Source organism: Larimichthys crocea, chromosome XVIII, assembly GCF_000972845.2.
Source record: "Larimichthys crocea isolate SSNF chromosome XVIII, L_crocea_2.0, whole genome shotgun sequence".
NCBI classification, from domain to species: Eukaryota; Metazoa; Chordata; class Actinopteri; family Sciaenidae; genus Larimichthys; species Larimichthys crocea.
This window is the reverse complement of record NC_040028.1, coordinates 16,596,230-16,620,774: the sequence shown is the minus strand read 5'-3', so window position 1 is coordinate 16,620,774 and position 24,545 is coordinate 16,596,230. Positions and strand designations below refer to the sequence as shown.

The 24,545-nt window shown below is 41.7% G+C and overlaps 1 protein-coding gene and 1 long non-coding RNA gene across 2 annotated transcripts in view; both read left to right on the top strand.

The window, feature by feature from the left end:
- Nucleotides 1-1,120: 1,120 nt before the first annotated feature.
- On the top strand, nt 1,121-11,353 carry LOC109139455 (uncharacterized). Its single transcript, XR_002042192.2, has 2 exons — nt 1,121-1,237; nt 10,982-11,353. It is a non-coding gene; the product is annotated as an uncharacterized LOC109139455 (long non-coding RNA).
- A 10,298-nt stretch (nt 11,354-21,651) lies between these two features.
- Nucleotides 21,652-24,545, top strand: part of rpe (ribulose-5-phosphate-3-epimerase) — a 5,291-nt gene continuing 2,397 nt past the window's right edge. The window contains exons 1-4 of the mRNA XM_019263119.2: nt 21,652-21,856; nt 22,143-22,222; nt 22,358-22,497; nt 22,610-22,744. Coding sequence (XP_019118664.1) covers nt 21,678-21,856; nt 22,143-22,222; nt 22,358-22,497; nt 22,610-22,744 — 534 coding nt within the window. The 5' untranslated portion in view covers nt 21,652-21,677. The remainder of the gene's footprint in view (nt 21,857-22,142; nt 22,223-22,357; nt 22,498-22,609; nt 22,745-24,545) is intronic.

Here is a 24,545-nt window from a genome sequence, read left to right as displayed (position 1 = left end):
TGCCTTGATCTCGCAGCACTCCTGATGTGTGGTGGTCACCTTTGCCTCCCTCTCCCTTCTTGTGAAAGACTTCCACCCCCTCCCCGTCCTCTCAGAAGACCTGCTTGTCTGACCCGAACCCTGTCAATATCTTCCTGATGTTGCAGCCTGCTGCTTGACTCCTCCAGGTCAGTGAACCTCGACCAACTAAGTCACTAAACAAGATACAATGTGTAAAGACAGGTTTGTAGCTGTTGGAATGCTCTCAAACAGTGAGCTATGAGTCCCTGCTGAGCTTCAAGCCTTGCTCAACCTTGTATGGTTATGTTGATAAAATGAAAATAAGGATAAAAGAAAATGCTCGGGGCCTTTCTGTGTGGAGTTGTGTGCACGTTCTCCCCGTGTCTGCGTGGATTCTCTCCGGTTTCCTCCCACAGTCTGCAGACGTGCACTTAACAGGTTAATTGGTGACTTGTTGGTGTGAACGTGAGCGTGAATGCTTGTTTGTCTCTATGGGCCCTGTGATGAGGTGGCGACTACCCCGCCTCTCACCCCCAAAGTCAGCTGGGATAGGCTCCAGCCCCACCGTGACCCTGATGAGGATAAGCGGTTACAGATAATGGGTGGATTGATGAATATAGGAGAAGAGTAAGATATACAAAAATAGCATAATAATAATAATACTAAGAAAATGAAATAATACGCACCACATAAGCACAATATCAAAAGAAATAGTTATAAACACCACTCATTTTGCATTGCTCTATATATTTATACTGTATATATGTTATATACTGCTATATTTACTACTTTTTATACTTGCTGTGCTCTTTACGCTGCATATATTTGATATATTTTATGTTTTTTGCTCGTACTTCTTATGCACTACATAAGATGAAGGATGTTGTTATTCTATGCATTTCCATTCCTTCAAAACCTGGCGCCTACATTACCCACAATACAACTCGACTGCCGAAAGAGGTCATTCAGAGGTGTGTTACTGTTTTTCATAAATGCACCTGTAAACAAACTCTGTCTGTTTAAAAGCCCATCCCATTCCAGTTTATGTTGATCAGTATATCAAACTAATTACAACACAGTGAACCTTGATCCCTTTGCTCACAACAAATGCACCTTTAGTTTGGGCAGAGATAGTCAGGTTAATCTTTTACTTCATGCTATTGCCTAAAATCAAACAATTCTGATTGACGTAGCTTCAACAAACACCCACACACTGGAGATGACCATTTCTGGAGAGGTAAGTTTGAATCATGATTCCAGATGACGTGCTGTACTGTATTTCAAATCAATTTCTATTATTCCAAGCGATCCCACCCAAACAGGAGATATGGTCATGTCTGAATACACTCGGGGTGAAGAGAGTGCAGCGCTCACGACTGATCGGTTTGTGTTTTACTTGGCATGCAAGTACGCTGAGAAGTGTTTTGCTTCCTTTTCACAGTTTGCCAGTTTTGATTCTCCTCAGTTCCCGTTAGAAGTTGCTTACACAGGACGTGTCAAACACACTAGTCAACGAGTCGTCTGGCTCACGGTGGTGTAAAATATTTCAAATTGGAAAACACAGGAGTAAACTCTTTCCATCATAACACTTTACTTCTAAGACAGAGTCTCGCTTGTTTGCAGGTTTCTGTTTTCACTATTTGGAACATATACTGTAATATATGTTGTATGATGAAAATCTGTCCAAAACTGGATAATTAAATCATCCAAAGTCCAGGTCAGTCTTGGTTTTTCTTGTGTCTGGTTCATATATGAGTTACAGTCCATTTTTAATGGGGCTATCTGTTTTTTAGTTTGATTTAAAAAGCACAGGAAGGGGGCCAGAGATGAAGTCAATTAAGGGAGTGTTGCTTTAGAGCATGATGATAGCCTACACCTTATGCTGAGGAGAGATAACATTAATGAATGATGAGAAAGAGGGAGGAGGTGCAGAGAAAGGAGGGTAGAACAACTGGAGTGTTTTATGTTTTTTACAGGAGGAGGACATGCGTTCATGTACACAGCATATGCATGTGTAGTTGTAAATGTACCTTACATTATTTCTGGCTCATTTCCAAACGTTTACGATAAGTTCAACTCCCAATCAAGTCTGTGCCTGCTTCGCTCGGTCTGGCAGGAATTCCACACGAGGACTTACGGCGAATAAAAAGGTTCTTGAATTATTAATGAAGTAGATACAGCAGCTGCTCCTGCTCACGGGGAGTTTTTGCTGTGAATATGTAGAAAAGTCAGAGAATAAGATTAGTTTGACACTCCATGACTCCACTCCTGTCAGGAGAGGAGGACAAGTGTTATGGCCAGATGTTGGACACATGTTCAGTCAAAGGGGGGAAAAGAAAAAAATGTGAGTTAAAAGACCATCCAGCCTGAGTTTGAATCAAACAACACCACTGCCACACATCAATTTACAAAGTCACGGCTTATTTAACCTTTCGAACGCAGGACTGATAACATTAAAGTTGAGGGCAGATTTGTTGTGTGGACTGGAAATACATCAGCAGAGGTCTAAACCAAAGCTGGAAGCTTTTGTTGCTGTGCTCAGGACTAATGTGTAAAGGTCTTTGAGAGCTAATGGCCCATGCACAGTATATTTTCTATTTCAGACAAGGAGAAACAGAGCGAAAAGTCAAGCTGCCCGAGAGGCCCAAAAGAGGATTTTAAAAGGTTTTTAAAGGGTCGGATCAACCAGATTGAAAAAACACATTTTTATACTTACCTTTATTGGTATCCTATCATGCAGACTTCTGATTTTATTTGACCAATGAAATGGAAAGTGAACTGAAGCGTGAATACAGTAGGTTATGTAGATTAAGGAGGAAAACAGGAACACGGTTTCAGTGGAAAAGAATTTTGCTGTTGAATTTTGTGTGTCATCTTTCATTGCTATTCGCACCACAATCAAAATTGCTTTTGTAACGTGGGTGTGGAGCTAGAAACCACAAAGAGTTATCTCAAAACCAGGGCAAATAAAGTCATTCTGTGCATCACTAAACACCTCTAGAAGGGAGTCAGATTTTTTTAAAGAAAGTATGAGGAGATCATTCATTTATACAAAAAAATACAGTAATAATCTCTTTAAAACTGCAGGAATTGTTTGTTTTTTTCACAAAACTGGCACGTTAATCAAGTTAAGTTTATTAAGTTTATGTGACAAACACTATATCAGACATGTCAAACTCAAGGCCCGATAGTTTCATACGTCATACTACAAATCCCACAATGCACTGTACTTATTTGAGTTTGACAGCCCTGCACTAGATCTAATTTACTCATGCAGCAGACATGGCAAAACATTAGCAATCACATGGAGTTTAAGCCCAATATTTACTCTCTTTTTAGCTCTGGTTTGGTCTCCACTAGCTCCTGGGATGGACTCTTTTAGCTGCTAAACATGTCACTATGTTAATAAAACTGTTGTTCTGTGCTGAGCAGTAAGTGTTTATTAATTGAAAAACAGTCTAATAAAAGCATAAAACTGAACAGTGAAATGCTGAAAGACACTAAAACACAGCGGCGCTGAGAGGAACAGCTGGCATACAGCGACGGCGCCGCTTTTATGGTCATCCAAACAAATAAAGATAGTATGGCTTTTATAGAGTGCTTCCAAAATGTGTACCAGAGCAATTTCTCTTAAGAAAAAAAGTATAATTATGTATGCCTATAAACATAAAAGACTCTCTGGTTCATATACTTACAGTCAGACTGCTTGGCTAAAATGTCCACAGGAGCCTCTTTCTGTTATTTATGGTCCAATCACAGACACAGAGTGCTCCGAAAATAAGCTTCAACATGTACCATGAATAATGTGTTGCGATGCTCCCTCCTGTTACCTACCACGCCATGCCTGATAATGCTCTGCTCCTCATAAAACATCCCATAGCTTATTGTTAGTGTGAAAGCTGTAATCTCTTCCAGACCCACAAATGTAACTGTATAGGTGGGACACACATGGCTTGATATTTGGGCGGGCTGATTTATACCACACTCCGTGCCCAAGCTACGGATCCGGTGTTTAGACTTCACCTAATTCATCCAGCATCGTGTCGACTTTAAAAGCTCGGCCTGATGTGCAACTTCGAGTTCAGCCTCCACTCGATCAGCTCGGCCGCACGCTCCTGTCAGAGCCCATGATGAAACGTCAGAGACGTGTCAGAGAAGAGAAGGCAGCTGCTTTACGGCTTATGGAGACACACAAATCCATATGAACCATTTGCCTGCGTTATATCTGTCATGCATTTTATAAGCGCTCGGTAATGTGTTTGGAGTTAGGAAGAGGTTGCTTAGAACTTCATGTGAGAGTATCATGTTACTGGCAACCATTGTTTAGTCCACTAATTTATCTTTCCAAATATTTTATGTCTCTGCTGCGTAGATAATGAGTATAGATTATAAAACAAAACATCACAGCACAGATAACTTTTGCCCCGCACTCAAAGAGCAACAATACGCTAAGCTGAAAAATATTTAGAACATAGTTTGGTTATGTTTATCATAGTTCTTCATGATGTCAAATCGACCCCCTTTATTATGTCTAGATGGATAATTACCTAACTACAGTCCTCTGAGACCGCCTGCAGGTAATCATAGCTTATTTTGGCTCCTGACATCGTTTTATCTCACCTGACAGCACGTGTTGACGGTGACAGCTAAAATCAGACGTAGACTTTAACGTGCCTGATCCGAAGAGATAAAAAAACCCATCAACAACAACCGACCTTTGGCTGTGTGTGATGTTTTGTCTCTAACTGTGTTTGAGCGCCATCTCAATGTCCTCCTTTGGTCCCTGTCTGGGGTCAGACTCTGAAAAAAACAGTACTGTTTGTTCAGACAAAAACAAGGCGTCCCATCCAAGTCGGCTTGACGTCACTGCACCAGAACCCGGTTTAATAAGCTTCATAAACAGTTGCCTCCTCGGTTTTTCTCCTTTGCAAGCCACATTCGTGAGATTCTTCTTCCCTGAAAAACAGGCCTTGTGATACTCGTTACACTCCAAAAATGTTATTGTTATAGTTTATACTGGCTTTGAAAAATATATAAACCTAATCTCTGTCAACACTGAAGGATGAAATTCTACAACTAGGTGAAAACACGGGAATCCCCCGAAGTAGACTTAGCAGCCTTTGCCTTCACAAATGAATGCATCCCGCACAATAGCAATTCTGTTTTTTTCTGCATTCTGATATTCTCATCTCACAATCACTGAGCGTTTCTCAGGTACCAGGATTTGCGCGCCAACACTCGCTCATTCACCACAGAACACAAAACTACACTGCAAAGAATATGCTTCATGTTGCCAAAGATGTAATTCATCTTATTTCAGTGTTGCCTGGAAATTATTAAATGTCATTAGTCACCTGTGTTTTGTAAAAAAAAACATACTCTATGTAAAGTAATATCCCCGAATCAGTGTTCCCCCAGCAAAATCGTGCAGGAAACAAAGAAGACATGGCTTCAATTAATGATTGTAATTTAGCTGTGTTTATTCCCTACACCTGCTGATTCCATTACATGGTCACGGAGGGGAGCACTGCGCTGTTCTCGTTTAATGGTTTGTGAAAGCCACGGACACTTTTTGGGTTCATGCAAACAGAACAGAAAGATCCAGATTCAAACCCTGGTTTCTCCTGTTACAGTACATTAATATATGATTATGTGTTCTCAGGATTAAACCTGATGCTGGGGTGATGTTTCCTGGTAATGTTTAAAAACAGAATATGCATGGTGTCAGTTTACAGGGAGATTCTGAGGTTTTTCTCTAGAATGGGGACACGTACCATTTAAGTCTGGTGATGTTAAAGTTATAGGAAAAGATTAGCAAGTGGTTAGTAAGGCTGAACAGGTTGTGTCTCGTCTTTCGAGTCACAAGATCTTTCCCTCTCCCCTTTAATAAAGAGCTGCGTGCGCCTCACCATAACCATTAAAATGGTGAATCATGCTTTCGTTGCTGCGAACAGATATTTCATTACGAGGGTAGACACTGAATCACGGGCAAAGCGAATGGAATATGTTGTCACCGAACATTTTATTCATGCTTTCGGGCTAATTTTTTGCGACTCAGTTCATTGCTTAATCATTATTTGCACTTAAACCGCAAAACAGCGCCTTCAGCTTTTTGTGTTTAGTCTTCACGGTTGCAGGTTTACCATTAGCGTTTCACGTTGTTCATCACAGATGCCCCATTGTATATACAGAATTGTTAGTTCAACAATTATTGTCACTCATGATGAGCCAGTGTTTATGTCTGCCTGTCATTAGGAAGACAAAAAAAAACAAAAAAAAACATCTGTCTCTCTCTACCTTTTCTTCTGGCTTCTTTCGGGACAGCTCGACTACGCATGGTGTCGGTTTACGGGGAGTTTCTCTCACCATGACTCACTCACACAATTCACACCCGGAGGTGAAAAACGAATGTCTCTGTCTGTCATTCAGTGTCTTGGCTTTAACAAGAGGTGCTCGTCATCCTCCATCACACCACATTTACTCTTTCCCTCCCTCTCAGGAGTAAAACTTCCAGCGCTTCCCTGGAACTCGCTCAACTCTTCCTCCATTATGTTGTTTTGGTTGCAGGCTCGCTCTAACTCAAGCTCAACCTCAAGATGCGCGTCACGCACCCCGCTGTGATAAGAAGGAATTCATTATGAGCCGTGCCTGCACACACACACACACACACACACACACACATACAAATAAGATGAACTACGTATGACTGTTCCCAGTGTAAACCGACTTTGATTCTGAAACTTCTGTATCTCATTGTGGCTGAGGTTTCCTGCAGTTGGCCTCCGTACAATAACCTCAAAACCTAACTGATTGCTCTTTCTGTGATCCTTCCATGTGTATAAAAAAAAAAAAAAAGAGTTTCCTTGCCTCTGTTTTCCTTAGCTTAGTTCCACACGACTTAATAAACTTTTGTGCGCCTTGACGAATGGCTTTGTAAAACAGCTCCTGAGAAATAAAACAAAATCGCACAGGAGATGAATGGGAGAGGAAGTTGTAGTTTCCGGGTGTGGATGAGGGTGCTTTGGGTGGGGAAGCTGAGAGCTGACACGCCCAATGTCTCTCTGTGTGTGACACCATATCTCTGCATTCACCCACACAATTGACCGTATGAAAACATGCCACAGATTGTATTTCCCCTTTGGCCTTTAGTTATGAATAGAAGATTTTTTAGAAGCTGAGCTTTTTCTGTCCCCTTTTCACCCCCACTGTGGTTTTGAATCGCCCTCGTGTATCTATGACATGTTTTATTCGCTTTAAGTCGTCATTGTTGCCACAGCTGCAGCCACTTCATTGTTCAGAAACAAAGTTTATGAAATGGAGAGGGGAAACACTAAAATACCTAATGCAGCAATTAGCAGCGCTATTGGTGGCCATTTATCTGACGTTATATATACACAGAGATATAGTCACTATACACAACTCACCTTTCACAATGTGAATTTAATGGACAGTAACTGTAAACAAATGAAAGTCACATTTTCACTGAATGATATTCATAAGAGCAAATCACTGGCGTCAGGATCCGAGTACAGCGTGGAGATTTACTCAGCATGTAGACATTAGAAACAGTCCTGCAGCGGTGTTTTCTTTTGCGGCATCTCCTCTCATTGAAACAAAATGTCAAGCACTTTCCAATTAGGTTACCATAGTAACAGCATGAAACATCAAAGCATCATAATTTTGTGGCTCGGAGCCAAAAAGATGTCTGAAAGATGACAGGAAAGAGTAATAGGTGGAATGTAAGTCTTTTGCACGATTTTCTGATTTGAGTGGAAAGCCCCCTCATAAAAATGAAAATGAAGACCCTGAAACAAAAAAAAAGACTGCGGAGCATCTAATTTTGGTTCGCTTTCATTTTGAGGTTCTTTGAATCGCTCGACACGAACGATCTTACGTTGGACTTTGTGTGAAATCATCCGAGTAAGATTCAAAATAAGATTTATCACACTCTCTGTTTTTTACAACCACGCTGGCGCAAACTGAAATATCTGACTAGAGAGTCAATCAATGCTAATTACTTTGATGGTCTCCTGACTTTTCCGCTTGTGCGTAAGTTGTTTTATCATTAATCTCAAAGACGTTTACAGCTAAAGAGTTCATCTTAGTCACAGAGTGTTTGAACAGAATCCGAGGAGGAGGAACATGAGTAAAACAATCATGACATAGGTTGTGTTACAGCACTCACCAGAATAAAACAAAGGCTCATTGTTTGACGGAAAGCAGAAGTAATCTCGGACAGACTGGTTTTGTCAGGAAGCACATTTTTGCCCTCTACTTATCACACATTACACCAGATGAAAAGTCTCTCAGTGTGGTGTGTAAACTCATACCTGCCTGTGTTGTAGATTGATGAATGGACATTTTCATTGAGGTCGATATGTCACAAGTAGAGGTTGCAACCCAAACTGGGCTTTCTGTCCTGGACGGATACTTGGTATATAGTTTGTAATTCTATAGGGGAAGTGGGGGGGTTTGAACAAACACAAGTTTGAGGGAGTAGGCGTGCGTAGGTGTGTGTTTCACCACTCTCTGCTACAGTATTAAATAGCTTTCCATCGCATAGCTGTCACCTTGTAATCAATAATGCCAGAATAACCCCTGAAACACAGCAGTAACCTCGCAAACACCCAAACTTCATCCTCACATGTACACAAACTCGAAAGCATCCTTCATCCAGGACTCTCTAGTAGCTGCTCAGACACCACTCACATGAACAGCTCAAGAGCTTCCAGGCATCATCCATCACCTCGGCCCACCCGAGGGGTCCATGACTGGGACACACACAGGCAGTGAACCTGATCCACACCAGATCACGGACTGGACACGCACACAGACCTACCTCTGGGTCCTGGACAAATACAAACACACATAAAAAAAGCAGGTCACCTACAGTACAAGCGCACACAGGTGCCCTTTTACATTGCTCCAGGCTTTGAAAACATTTCACCTCCCTCTGTCATTACACTGTTTAATTATTTTCACTCCTTAATCCACATTCTTAATTAAATCCTCACACATATTCCCCCGTTCTTTCCTATCCTATTCTCGCCAGACTCTTCCCCTCCTCCTGCTTTCTCCTGCTATGCCGGATTATGTTTGCAACGCCGTGTATAAATAGTGCTGAGTAGGTGGCCTTGTAATGGAAACACAGACATGCAGATATCAAAGGCTCTGTCCCCTTTCTTTCACATTGGAAACACATTAATCAAGACTGGTGTTTCACAGATGTGTCAGTGCACATGTGTTCGCTGCCTTAAATACGCGGCATGCACCCGAGCAGGCCTGTCTGGAAATGTGAATGTCATGCCAGTGGGTGAGAACATGTGGCAGCACAGTTTACACTTTCTCACAAGGGCGAGCTCAGTAAAAGCTTCAGGCAGGCTTAAAGATGTTTAAACGAACAGCTCAATTAACCTGTGGATTTGTGACCCCCATCATGCAACATATTCAGCCTGTTTCACTCACGAGCTGAGGTGTAATGACCGAAGGAGACGAGAATGTAACACTGCACAGGGGTGAAGGTGTTCATGACGAACAGTCCTAAGTAATATTATCAACTCTGCTCTCCCATTAGCATCAGTCATGAGACGCTTAGTGTACTTTAGTGTACATTAGGTCCCTCTTTCCTGATCCTATTCCCATGACCTGCTTCTTCTCAAATGGCAGAGACCGTGGCTTATGTTGCAGAGAGAGAACAGCCTAAAAAAAAACGTCATTAAAAGTTTTATGAACAGGGTCTGAAGGACAAACTCGAGGGTCTAGAGTTGCTACTATGTTTTTTTTTTAACAATATGTGTTTGATTTATGCACTTCTCTGTTGGTTTTCTGCTCACTCCATCAGTTTTTTAGCGTTGAACCGGGTTAACTATCTGTTTATGTGGGTTCAACGTGTTCTGTTGTAAAATACATAAAAAACCTTTAACTGCCATTAGTGCCCGTTAGCCCAAAGCACGGGTGATCGGTGTCTGTCAAACGCTGCTACATTCACTTCACTTTCCAGGTCAGCTCTCACCTTTCCTCCAAGCTTTTTCACACTGTTAACTTTCCCCGTCTCTTGTCTTACCTCCAGGCTCTTACACTCGGTGTAAAATGATCGATGGGGGTATGATGTTGTATCTAAGTGTGTCTCTGTTGCGGTGTCAGCATGATGAAGGTGAGACAAATGGGTTGACGGTTTAGGTTCAGGAATAAGGCACCTCTGTGGTAACAGTGGTCTTTAAGTATTACCTCATTTCTTTCCCCATTAGGGAGTCAGCGATGTCTTGACATAGCTGCCATGTGATGGCTGGAAAAAAAACACAGCTCAGAGGAGAGCACCGAGTATCATGATTTTAAAAATAAGAGCACACAACTGTAACCATTTGTGATGTGTGCTCCTCCTGGTTACATCATGTTTCGTTATTAAGTTTCTGTGAAACGTTCCAGCATGAGTCAGAGTGGAGAAAGGAAGTGACAGTCGCAGCTATAAATGTCTTAACTTGGAATGCTATGGTGATGAAAGTAGTGTCAGAGAGCTGTGGTGTGGAAACAACACTGACTTGTTAAATAGAAGTGAAAGTGTGCATAACCTAAATTAGCCTCTGGAGTCCAATATAGTCAAAACTTTTGAAGAAAAAGGACACTACTGCAGTCCAACATTTCTCACACACATGCTCCCCTTTTTAGCACTGTTTTGGTCACCACCACCAACCCTTAAGGAAAATATCATGTTTTTCTCAGCTAAACACTCCAGTATTCACCAGCTAGTCACAAACTTCTACTTTATGCAGGGAGTCGAGAGTTGTTTTTTAGCTGAAAACAACACTAAGCAGTAAATTCGTGGCAAGGAGGTGATAAAACGCTCTGTAGATCTGAGCAGCACTGCGGAGTCTGTGTCTGTTTGTCACAGCCCATTTCACATTACACAGTAATTTGATCCACTTTTCTAATTTGGAAAATATTATCACAGCTTCTAAAGAGTATTCAATTTGTCTTTTTCAAGTCTAGAAACTCTGTGCAACGCAGACAGGAGGAAAGCTGTCGGGCACAGAGGGAGGGGAGCGAGCAGAGAGTGTCCAACCCAACCTGCATCAACAACATCTGGACATGGTATGTCTGCCGCTTCTCAGGAATGACACTGGAGGAAAACCAAGAGTCCCACCCTTGCAGGCTGTGTCTCCCTTTTTCCTGATCTTTGCCATCACTCAGTATGTCAAAACCTCATGGAAGATTTCAGGCAATCTACGTCAAGGTGATATTAATAATGGTCTACCCATAAATCATTTTGGGAACAAAGCTTGGAGACAGCTCTGGACAGAAGGATGAAAATTGGGCCCCTGACGAAAACAAGCAGCTCTTGGGTTTATATAAAAAATAAAAAAAAACATTTCCAGCACAGAACGTTGAGATGTTGCCAAGGTAATGATATGAATCACTTCTTGTTTTTCTGGTATTATTTGAAGATGTTATTCACAGGTTTCTCTTATCCTCTGTATGCAAGTAAAGTGATACTCCCACCGGTCACCATCGTAATCATAGTAACAGTTATCCTATTCCTTGATGTATTCATGGGTTTGTTGAAGATTATATTCTGCCTTTGTATTACACAAAGGATTCAACACAGATCTGAGCACACAGTGATTCCCCCCTCTATAAATTCAGGAACCTGAGTATGAAAAATAGATATGCGTGAAAAGCTTTGAGTGTCATAGTGTTGTACAGTTTCTGCCCGACACAAGTGCCAAGAACAGTGCAGTGGGACACGTTGGGCGCTGAAATATAGAGATGCTCTTTCAGATTCCAGATTTGATGTGGTTGAACTTTCCCTCACCTCCAGAGGCAGGGCAGGGACACGGCAGAAAAAACAGAAAGCGGGCTAAGGGGAAATTCCTGCCAGGGATCTATGAGTGTCTTAATACCACAGGAATGCACAAGTGAAATTGACATGACTGTCATGACAACCACAGATAAACCCAGGTCGTACCAAACTGCGTTTTTGCTCGTGCACTTTGTTCTCATTTTTTAGCGAGTCGCTGCAGACGCATCGGCCCGTTGTGTTTGTTTTCAGTTTTATAACTATGTTAATACAAATTGTAAAAGTATTTGTTTGTTTACAGCAGTCACATCGTCCGCTCAATCTTCGCAGAATGCGTGTGGTCTCTTAACAAGATGTAATGTTGACATACGTGGAAACATCAAAACAAAATGAAAATAATATCTCTCTTATCATCCGGTTCCCCTGGAGACGGCAAACATGCCTTATTCTCCAAACAAAGCTGTATTTCTTCAGAAAACAAAGTTTATTCCATAAGGACTATTCTAGCCGTTTGAATTCAATCGAGGATAAAATGTAATGTAGTGGTACTTCACATAGATATGTGGACTCTGCAACAGGACCTCAGGAAAGAATCAATTGTTTACTTTGTAAGGAGTTGGAGGCAGAGTTTGTCAGCAGGTAATCCATCAGTGAGGACCAGCGAAGCAAGCGAGGGACAGGCTGGTGGAACTGGGAACAGGCTGTGATCAGGAACAAAGACTACTAGGATTGTTTAGACGATCTGGCAAAAGACTAGAGGGTAGAGAGGGCTGGTTTGTTTTGCAGTGGAGCTAACGGAGGAATGGTGGAAAAGGTGTGCTGGTGAAAGAGCGGATCAGGTAACTGGGAATGCTGGGAGGGCAAAGTCAGTCCCAGATTTACTCTGTGACTCTTCCTCTTCTTAGCTTCCCTGGTCATCCTCTTTCTGTGCCTCTGCCATGCTCTGACTCTGCAGAGCTCAGCTATGTTGCCTGCTCGCCAAGGTCCGGTTCTGGTGCCCATTCCAAGCAAAGCTCCCTGTCTGCATTGTCCCACGCCACGGGCTTGAAAACCTCCTCTATCCAGTGGTCCAAAATGCCTGTGGTACAAACACTAACACTTCTGATGCTGTAAGCTCAAAGTCCAGGCAGCCTGAGTAGAAGATTGAGCTAACGGCAGCTATATTTTGCAGCAGTTTACTGTCCATCAGGAAACTCTGTCAATCACATAGTTGAGGGTGAGCCAGATGGAAACCAGAAAACACGCAGTTCATAGTGCAAAAATGTGTGTACAAGACACAGAGAATGAAATAATAAATGACAGAGGCACCATTCAGTTATTTTATCCTAGAGAAGTTACACAATGTTGGTTTCACTAACATTATTCTTCCTACAAGGAAGCTCCCAATCTGTTTAGTTCTTATATCCAATCAAAATATATAGTTTTTTAATGCTGTGACAGTTTTCTTAATACACTCAAAACACTGGTTAAAAGAGCAACCGCGACAACACAAGCTGTCATGACAGAACTGAGACTTAATCTCAAAGTAGCACGGTTGCTGTAATTAATGAGTTACCCACAGGACTGGTTATTTTACTCAAGGGAAATCCACCCTAACGAACCACAAACTGCTTTCGTTCTTACATAACCCGATGAGGGAACACCCTGTCACAGCCTGAAAAACAACACTGATTTGCTACATTGCTGAACTTCATCTCTGAGCGGATCACCTTCAGTACTTGCCAGCATTTCCATTCGTCTCTGAGATAGTTTTTGCATCAGCGGGGAGAAGATTTGTCAAGGCTGGTCTGGATTTGTGGTTTACTCCGTCCCGCGCAACTCCCTATTGTGCCTCCATTCCCGTTGATAAAGTAGCTTGTGAAGTCTGTTGGCAGAGGGCCCATTGATCCTTGCACCTCAACCGTGATCCATATTTTTTTGTATTCTATTATTCTCTTTCAGTGCCAGGGGATGTTTCCTGCCAATAAAGATAAAACACCTTCCTCCATGGAGCTGTTCTCCAGCATTCTTTGCTCGGGCTTCAGGAAACCAGCAGGGGCCAGGTTAAATGCTCTATTAATCTCTGTAAATCTATTAAACTCTTTTATTTGCCTTTTATGGATAGCACTATGGATAACACCATAACTCCAATAACATTTTTTAATGCAATGCTGTGCATATACACTAACCCAAATTACAGCAGCTTGCACCAATATAGCTGTTTCTTTTCCACTCCCTCTTCTCTCATCTGATGATCAGAGCAGTGCTTTATAGCAGAGTCCATTATTAGCTGCTATACATGCTGGATATCTGCCAGACCCCTCTGGTAAGCCACTCAAAGAGGCCAGCGCTAGCCAAAGGCCTGAAGCGTTCCCATGCCAAACAAAAACACATCAGCAAAGTCAATATTAGCCTTTTATGCTGCCAACCAGCAGCAGGAAAAGCAGGAGAGAAAAATACCTCAAAGGATATCCAAAGGCTGAATGAGAACACTTAGATGGAAGGAACGCTACCACAATAAAACCTTGAGTTTGGCGAAGTGCTCCCGTAGGTCCGGTGTGTCTCCAGGGGGCCGTAACCCATCAAACATCCGTCCATTCTCTGTGTGAGGTTAATTAGACAACGCTTTGTCAGGATGTGTGTGGAGTTACTCACACCAACCATTTTTTTTTCTTTCTGTTTCTTTTAATGGAATGAGCAATTTCCCCTGATAACAGCGCTCACGCGTTTCCCTGCCAGAACTGAAGACTCAGAAGGAGTATAAATTCCAACAGCGATCCAAGCTGTGATGCTTCTGCAGTGACAGGCATCATAAATTTGCTTATTTTTCCCGACATCACAGAGATTAACTTTGGTCTGCCCCTGTACGGGAGGTATGGGTTGGTTCTTTCTTTAACAGCGGGGAGAGCACAATAGCTCGGTGTGTCATATCGCATGCGAGCTGTAGCTTTATTGCATTATGAAATATCGACGCTCAGGGATTTTCGGATGTGCCTCCCCTTTGTTGGGTTGCATCCATGCTAAAGAGATCTTGAGCTCCGTGAGATTACCTGATTAAATAAAGGTTACAATAAACAAAGGTGGATCTGGAGAGAAAGCCGCTTGCCCTTGAGAACCTGGCATTTAGAGTAGATGACTGAAGTGCCTGAGCGTTACAATGCATCAGAAATACCTTGACATTAAGTGACATCACGTCACTAGGGTAAGGTTCATCGTGATTTTTTTTACGACTTGCTGGATTTTCGCTGTAGTTTCGCTCGTAATTTCACATTTTACTTACACTGCCAATACATCTGCACCCACTCACAGCCACAGATGGTAATCCAACATGTCAAGTGTTGTGCGTTAAAGTCTTAAACACAGATAGACTTCGGTATAGTTCTCAAATGGTTTTCTTTGAATATATGTAGGAAGTTTCAGCTTTCGGTCGACATTAGCACTGACAGCCTTGTGTGTAACTATTCCTTTGATCCCCCTACATATCGTAATAGTGTGTGATTTTGACAGCAGCTGTGGTTTTTATGCCAGTTAAAGAGATATTTGGTTTGAATTAATAACTTCAAAAGTCAGCGTGGTGGTTCACTGCCTGCTCTCCTCCCCTGAGAGTCATCTTGGTCAAATCCTGTCAGGGGACTATTTGACCCTGAAAGACAGGAAGACGGAGCGTCATGGAGAGTTAGTGCCTGCGTGTTTGTTTTAAGTTATTGAACAAGTGCATATGTTTCAACTTGTATGCATCTGTGTATTATCCCGGTTACCTATCGTGCTGCAGTTGAAATACCGAAATGCATCAAGGATTTTGGAGAATTTCTTAAATACGTTCCACAGTGGGTCCAACAGCTGTTGGAAATACCAGATGGAGTCATGATTTATGGTCTCATTTGGATCATGTGATCGTGAGTAGAGTTCTCCAAATCCAATGTATGCTGGTGCCAAAGTGTTTCCTAAACGCTCTTTTTTTCCACAGCTGAGCAAAGCTCTGCAGCTGATGCTCATGATGTATTCTTAGTACCATGAGCACATTAACCTCTTCCCAGCAGAGGAGAGAATCCTCATGATTCACTCAGAGTGCAGCCTGCACACTGGATAACAAACCACGGTGTAAGAGGAACTGAGAAAAAAGCTTTCTTATTCCCAGATTTGTCCTCAGATTTCTTTTAACTTTGTAAAGGCTTGAGGGGATGTGTCTGTGTCATATTTGTGTATTAGAGTATCAAAGCAAAAAAGCACGAGGGAAATTAATTGAGATTGATACTGGCTTAAAGCAAAATATGGCAAATACAGGGTTACACTAGTTTGAAAGAAAGAAAGCAATAAATATATCAAATATAAGATATCTGAAAATCTCTCTGTCTGATCTCGGAAAGCAAATTTTATTAGGACTGGATTTTCCGTTTTCATAAACCGAACCCCTGCAGTCGAGGAGCACATGTTGTGAGTGAATATTAAACTCTGCTGTGTTTTTTTTTCTTTCAGCACTCCCCTTGCATCCATAATATCTTCAAATATTAAAGATTAAACCAAGTGGATTAGATTTTTTTTATGAAATCGGGAGGTAAGCTTTGCTCCCATAAATTTACTCGGTGGGTTACTGGTATTAAATCCTCCAAAATATTCTGAATAAATCTGTGATTTTATTCTTTCATAACCACATGCTGTTATTTTTTAAATGTCATCTGTGCCCCTGTGGTCTCATTTCTGGTGCTTTGAAGTGGCACTTTCTCCTCCATAAAGCACTAAATTATGACTAGAGGAAGGGTCCGTTTCTCCCCAGAGGGTTTTTTTTCACAGGCAATTGCTGGCCACTAGTGCTCTGAAGTGTGCTGCGGTCAGGGTACATAAAGTTGAGGTCATGTCAGAAGAATACACACCATGACATAAACATATTTAATGCCATTTGCATGAAGTTAATTATTCTGACAATGCACAGATTTGGACAACGTCTAACCAGATAAATATGTGACATACTGCAGTGTACACTAAGAATGTCCCAAGTCCTGCAATCACAGGCCAAGCAGCACAGAAATAAAGAACACAGCTTTAGTTTTCCATCTTCTAATGTCTGAGTTGAATGTGGTTAATGATTACAGGTCCACAGGGCACAATAAGTCTTTACGGGTACTGCATTTCCCTGAGTAGTGAACTTTACTTAATGTTTCCTTCTTCTTTTCCAATGAAAGTTTGAGCATCTAAACTGAAGGCGCACGCACACAAACATGCTTCGTGTGACCCCCTGACAGCAGGAAAACAAACATGATTGCGGGACATTAATCTAGCGGAGGGAGGCAGCGCATGCACCCCACCCTTTCCCTTTCCACTTACAGACCCCGACCACGATGACATAAAGTCCAGGAAGCGAGAGGCTGCGAGGACACATGTTCCACGCTCTCCTTCCGACCATCACAAGAAAGTGCTTCATTGCTATCTGTTTGCTCAGGAGGCTAGAGTCAACTGCTGGAGGGAAGCAGCAGGAAGGTTTGAATCAAGATAATACATGAAAAGTTTGGACGTGCACCAACTTTTAATTATGAATTATTCCACTGGGGGAGAAAAAAAAGAAGCAGAGCAGCACCGCCTCCAGTCCCGTTCCTATCTTCTAGCACAGAGGTTAAAGGTCACGCAAACCCGACTTATCCAAGGTTGCAGCTCGCATACTGCTGAATGCAAATGTACACATCTTGAAGAGCGCTTAAAGCATACAGAGGAATTCCTTCTTCAACACGGCGTGTTGATTAGATATAGGAATTCCTTCCTATATCTAATCAACACACCGTTTCCCCTGCAGATAAACAACTGCAATGCAGGTAGCTGTGTGTTTCAGGGCGTGTTGTCACTAAGTAGGTCAGTAGGTGCGACTGAGCTTGCTATTTATTGATTTACCAAGGAAATTAATTTATAGTCTGTAAATGATGCACTTCAAAACAAAGTTAAACAAGTTCAAACACGTTTAATACACGCTGTTACGCGTTAAGCAGTTAATTAACCAACCGAAAAGGCTAAAACTAAACCTCCAGGGATACAATCGAAAGTGCTGATGAAGCCGTATGACAACTTAATGAAAAAGTGCTGATACCTTGTTGGAGCACACTGAGACGATGAAAATGGCAACAGCTAATACAGATGAAAATGAACACACGTTCATTTAGTACAGGCCGGGAATGGAAGCGATTAGTCTTCCACTTTTCAACAAAAGACTTTTTTTTTTTAATTGTCTTCACAGATGACTGATATCCAGGAATGCATGTAACAAGAAATCTTTCACCCACAAGCTCATTAGGAGCACACACCACGGATATGTATACTATATACACACACTTGCAGATTTTTGTTCATCCAAATAAAATCAGAAAGTCTTGCCTTTAAATCTGGAGGGGGTCAGACTTACACCTCTAGTAAGATGAGATTGTATTACAAAGACTTAAGGTTGCACTAATGGCTTTATTTATATTCCTACATAATGTGCAGCATATATAGAAAAGGAAATGTATAGCTGAGTGCATGACAGCATGGGGGCTACCTTAAAGGTTTTGTTTAGAATTCATATTATTCCTCATTGTGTTTTTGTGAAAGCGTTTCCTACTTTATACATAAACGTTATCCGGACACTGTGTGGATATATGTGACAGTACAGTACTGCTCATTCTGGAGTGTTTTGAAAATGTGAATGTGTCTGCAGTGAGCAGCAGAAAACAGCTTGAGAGCATCCTGAAAATGACTGCAAGTCACATTCCTGAGCTCCCTTCACTAAAACAAGAAAAGGTGTCCTTAATAGGGACCTCCAGTAAACAGAAGCCTATAGTTGGCTGAAATGATGTGCTTTGTGTTAGAGATGTTTACAGTAACTGTGACGAATGCGTCTGCGGGAGAAAGAATGACCCCTCTTAAAGACAAAACACGAATGCGTCAACCCGATTGGTGCAATGCATCATCCTCTGTGGGAATAAATTGTTTAACAAGTCCAAAATGTTCATTTTGCTCAAAATAATGTTTCACTTATCTTAGTTAGGAAGATAATTGTCATCTAATGAGCTGCAGGGAATCTTCCTTGGCTACCACATCAACCCTGCTCTCAAGAAGCAGAGACACAGCAAACTTTTGCACAGACAGACTTATAAAACCCAGCTACAAAATGACTGTCAAAGCCTGAAACTTATTTACTACCTTCCTTTGAGACTCTTGAGGCCCCAGTTCTTTGAGACGCCAACTTACTCCACCTCAACCCCACTCAAAAAACGTATATATCATCTTCCTGTCGAGCCAAGAGCACGCCGTGCCACCAACGTTTCCATCATTGCCACAGTAAGGCAAAACGTGGGTAAAACCCATAAATGTCAGGTTCTGTTTAGCCAGTCTGGGTATATGAGTGTAGCTCTTTGTGGGCTGAGCTTCGGCACAGTGCTGCAGAGGCTTTTTTGAAACCTCAGCCATCTGCTTCTTATAAATCACAACAACTTACGCACTCATCTGAAAAACATTCACAGCAATTCAATGGACTGTGTCCAGGATGATGGAGGTGAAAAAAGAAATCAAGCAAAGAATAACTCGAACTAATGTGCAGTCAAGATTGCCGCAAACTTTATCTCAGAGGAGCCGACACCAAACTGAAGAAGACAGAATATGCAATTATTATGAGACATCTGGGATTAATTTCAACATGCAGATTCCTTATCAACGAATCATACCTTAAACATGACATGATCACGTATGTGACATGAATGTATTATTCAGGATTTAACACTTCATACCTGCACTTTGTCCCTGTCTCTGTTATTTGTTCATTTTTAAGTTGCCGTCAGGAAATATAGGACGATCAATGCTTTTCCAATGGTGTGAGGTATTTTCTCATTTCTGTAAGAGGTTTGGGGAATAGGTTCATCACAGGAATTTGGCAGACAATAGTAACCCCGCGGGGTAACCTGTTCTCCATCCATCCAACTGCTTGAATCAATAAAACCTATTTTTCTAAATCCCTGACAACTTTATATCATTAAATGCCTGTGTCCTTACAGCACCTTACCGAGTGTGAAAAATATCTTTCTTCCGTGCAGCGATTAAACTATCTCTTTAGTTGTACTGACACACTTATTTTAAGTGATGGCACAGCAGAATGAGAGACAGATGGAGGATGGTGGCTGACAAGAATAAGTCTGTGAAATCTCAGTGAGTACTGTACTGGTAAAACACGAAATAAGTGGCCAGATACAGACAGAATATAGAAGCAAAGAGAAGAGAGCAAGCTGTATAATTTCAATTGAGAAAGGGTTTGGCAATTTTATAACTTTTTACACAGTTTCTTAAATGTGTCCCACATTACAAAACAATGCGTCCTACTAAAAAACACAATACACCCATATTACCCAACATCTTAGAAGAGGCCTTTGCCTTCTATTATCCTTTTTTAGAATAGAAAGGACAATTGCACTTTCACAGGAACATGTTGCATCTAATTATTGTAAACATGCCACAAAGACGTTATGGCATAAAAAAAAAGTTCAAGAACAAGCGTTCACACAGTTGTTTTTGTGACATGAAGAGACAAGCTGAGAGGAGACATTATTATTGCAATCTTCTCAAACAAAACCCGTCTGTTCACACGAAAGCCAAGTTCAGGAGTTCATTACCCGTATGAGATTTGTGCCATCTAGTGTCAAAAAGTTGGCAGTCTTATTTTGAAGGCGGACTTGTTAAGTTACCAGCTGACACTTAGGGTGATGCCGGAAGTGAGTAAAGTGTTGCTTTATAGAGAGAAGAAGAAGATTTGATCAGAAAATACAACTCACGAATATATGTATATTTTTTAAAAATAAATGAATAAATGATTGCTACTACTACAACTACTAATGCTATTACTGCTACTACTACTACTACTACTACTAATGCTATTACTGCTACTGGTACTACTACTACTACTGCTGCAAATACTACTGCTACTACTACTACCACTACCACTGCAAATACTAGTGCTACTGCTACTGCTACTACTGTAAATACTACTGCTACTACTACTACTACTACTAATACTGCTACTACTACTGCTACTACTACTAATACTGCAAATACTACTGCTACTACTACTACTACTATTACTGCAAATACTACTGCTACTACTACTGCTACTACTACTACTACTATTACTACTACTGCTACTACTACTACTACTACTGCTACTACTACTACTACTACTACTGCTACTACTACTGCTACTATTACTACTACTGCTACTACTACTAATACTGCAAATACTACTGCTACTACTACTGCTACTACTACTACTACTACTACTGCTACTACTACTACTACTGCAAATACTACTACTACTACTACTGCTACTATTACTACTACTGCAAATACTACTACTACTACTACTACTACTGCAAATACTACTACTACTACTACTACTACTACCACTGCAAATACTAGTGCTACTACTACTCCTACAGCTACTGCTACTACTACTCCTACAGCTACTGCTACTACTACTACTGCTACTACCACTGCAAATACTAGTGCTACTACTACTACTACTACTCCTACAGCTACTGCTACTACTACTACTGCTACTACTACTAATACTGCAAATACTAGTGCTACTACTACTGCTACAGCTACTGCTACTATTACTGCTGCTGTTACTATTACTACTAATAATAATATTGCATTAATAATAGTTTCGCCTCTGAACAGAGAATAAACATGATCAAATAAATAATAAAATAAACACGTGTCTTTTTATCCCACGTGGTGTCCTGTTTTATAAACACGCTTCATCACACACATCCCTTCACTGTGTCTGAAATATATTTTTAAAGCTACATTTGAAATCAGACTTGAGGAGGTTGAGGCTTGTGTATGGGGCTCCTTGTGTATCTTATTGTGAAAGGTCGGTCAGCGGAAGCTGCCCTTCATGTTGTGGCTGCGTGCAGACAGCAGCAGCAGCATTAACAGCTCTAACAGCAGCAGCATGGCTTACAGTGCAAAGATCGGTCCGTCCATCCTGAGCAGCGACCTGTCCTGTCTGGGCAGCGAGTGCGTGCGGATGATGGAGTGCGGGGCGGACTACCTGCACCTGGACGTGATGGACGGGTCAGTGCGTCAGGCACTTTGGAGAAGTTAGCGTGCTAACGGCTAGCACGCCGCAATGGGAAGTCCCAGTGTGTGGGAGCTAAAGTTGGCTAACGACAAACAGGCTGTGCCAGAAGTTAAGCCAGTGTTTATAGAGCAGAGTCTATCTGGCTGCAACACACTTGTTCCTTCTTCCTGCACACTTGTGCAAGATGTTGGTTTTAAAGCTGTTTGTGCAACATGAGTGTGTGTGTGTGTGTGTGACCACAGCTGCAAGTTAAATGTCTGTTTTTGTTTCCTTTTGCAGGCATTTTGTCCCAAACCTCACATTTGGTCATCCCATGGTAGAGTGTCTGAGGAAGTCTGTAGGCCAAGACCCTTTTTTTGGTGAGAGAAAACACACACACACATGCATGGGAGAACCCTTAACTCAGTTATCCCATTGAATTGAATCGTGTCTGTGGTCGAGTGCAGCAGCAGCAGCAGTGTCGTGACAGTGTTTTTTTTATTTTTATGTTGCAGACATGCACATGATGGTGTCTCGGCCGGAGCAGTGGGTGAAGCCGATGGCTGCAGCGGGAGCCAACCAGTACACGTTCCACTTAGAGGCCACCACCAACCCTGGGAACCTCATCAAGGAGATAAGAGAGAGTGGCATGAAGGTGAGAAGAGAAGAAACGCTCACCGATTAGTGAAACAAAAGAATCATTAGATTCAAGCTTGTATGAAAAGCTACAAAAACATCTTCATACTGACACAGTGTGTGTTTTGCAGGTGGGTTTGGCCATCAAGCCTGGCACTACGGTCGAAGAGCTGGCACCGTGGGCTAACCAGATCGACATGGCTCTGGTGATGACGGTCGAACCCGGCTTTGGAGGACAGAAGTTCATGGAGGACATGATGCCCAAGGTAAGAATGACAGGTAGAGTAAAAAAAAATGCAACCACAGCGACACAAACTAGACTTTCAAACCAGTGTTAATGTCGTCAGACGAGACGAAATATGTTCGTCAACGAGCCTTTTTCCCTTGACTGAGACGAGACGATACAATGTTCTAAAAACACTGCCGAAAAATTGTGCCAATGTGCGTTTTTGTTGACGAATAAAAACGAGACGAAAATGTCACGCAAGAACTAAAAAAATAAACAAAAACGTCCTCCTTGTTTTCGTCTAGAAAGTCCAGTCCTGCTGTCATGTGTTTGTGCCAGAAGTTCTTTTACCGTAGGCAATGTCACGGCCACACGTTTGATACTCTCTTGCTGCTCTCGCACCTGTGGCTTGAAAACAAACAGCATGCAGGAGACATGCAGAAAAGACTGGACGTGTGGTCCCATTTCCATTATTTAGAAGCAGAGAAAAAGTCACAACGCCTCGTTTTGATGGATGGGAATATGTTGGGAGAAAAATTAGTGTTCTACTGTGTATATAAAAATGAATCAATGTGTATTGAACACCAGACAGACACTAGATGAATTCATTCAATTCAATTCAATCAAGACATTTAATCAATATGTTAGCTGTGAACACAGGTGAACTGGAATTAATAATAAATAACAAAAAATAAATAGAAAAAGACTGTTTTAAATAAAACTAGACTAAAAATTGGGGATTTTGTCGACTAAATATGACTAACAAAAATGATTTGTAAGAATGAACTTTGACATAGACTAAGATTAAATTGAAAAATGGGTGACACTGTTTCAAACATCCTGTATGGTAAGTTGTTGCCAAAGTAGCAAACATTGAACATGATTATACTACTGCGTGGTGTTCATATGGAGGCATGGTGGAACTAAATGCAACCTACTGATTCAGTGTTGTGCTGCAGTTATATAGCTGCAAGTGCTAGAGAATAAAGTTAAAGAAGTCTTCATAATTATAACCACCTGTATGGCAAATTTTCCCTTTTCCTAATGATTACCACATCCCCAAAACCTTCACAAAAGAGCACACACACAGACACAAAATATGCAGCAGCTCGTAAATCATGTTTTTGCTGCTATGAGAATACATAAACAAGTTGCCTTTTGTGACGAAAAAGAATAAACGCCCAGCCAACTCTCTGCGAGCCACCCCAATTACAGATGCGTGCTCCGTTCGCACTGCATTGCAGTTGTCGTGTTGAGAGCACAGAGCTCAGACAGCTGGTGGAGCTGCGACCAAGATCCTGGCGGCCAAACTGAGCCGCCTTCAGCCAGATAATTGTGGGTAGGATGGACAAGTTGTATAAACAGTAACTATGTCTCCACAAGGTCATTGTGTATTTGTTGGACATGTGTAAAAATGTAAAACTAACTCTAGTTTTACTTTCTAGTCTTACACGTTGGTTTTATTATAGTTTTATTTCATGGCCCTGCTAATGTCAGGTAATCGTGTTGCAGAAATGTGTTAAGCCGGTTTTTGAGCTCTTTTACTTCTGTGCATGTGACTCAGGTGAGCTGGTTGAGGAGTCAGTTCCCTTCGTTAGACTTGAAGTAGACGGAGGAGTCGGCCCGGATACAATTCCAAGTGTGCAGAGGTAAGGAATCTTAACAAAATAAAAGCACCTCTCAGTTCAGTCACTTTTTTTTTTTTTTTTGAGCGTCTCTTTCATGCTCGTGTTTGCTTCAGCAGGAGCCAACATGATCGTGTCGGCAGCGCCGTGATAGGCAGCGACGACCCTCGTTCCGTCATCGCTCTCCTGCGCACCGCCGTGTTGAAGCAATCCCGA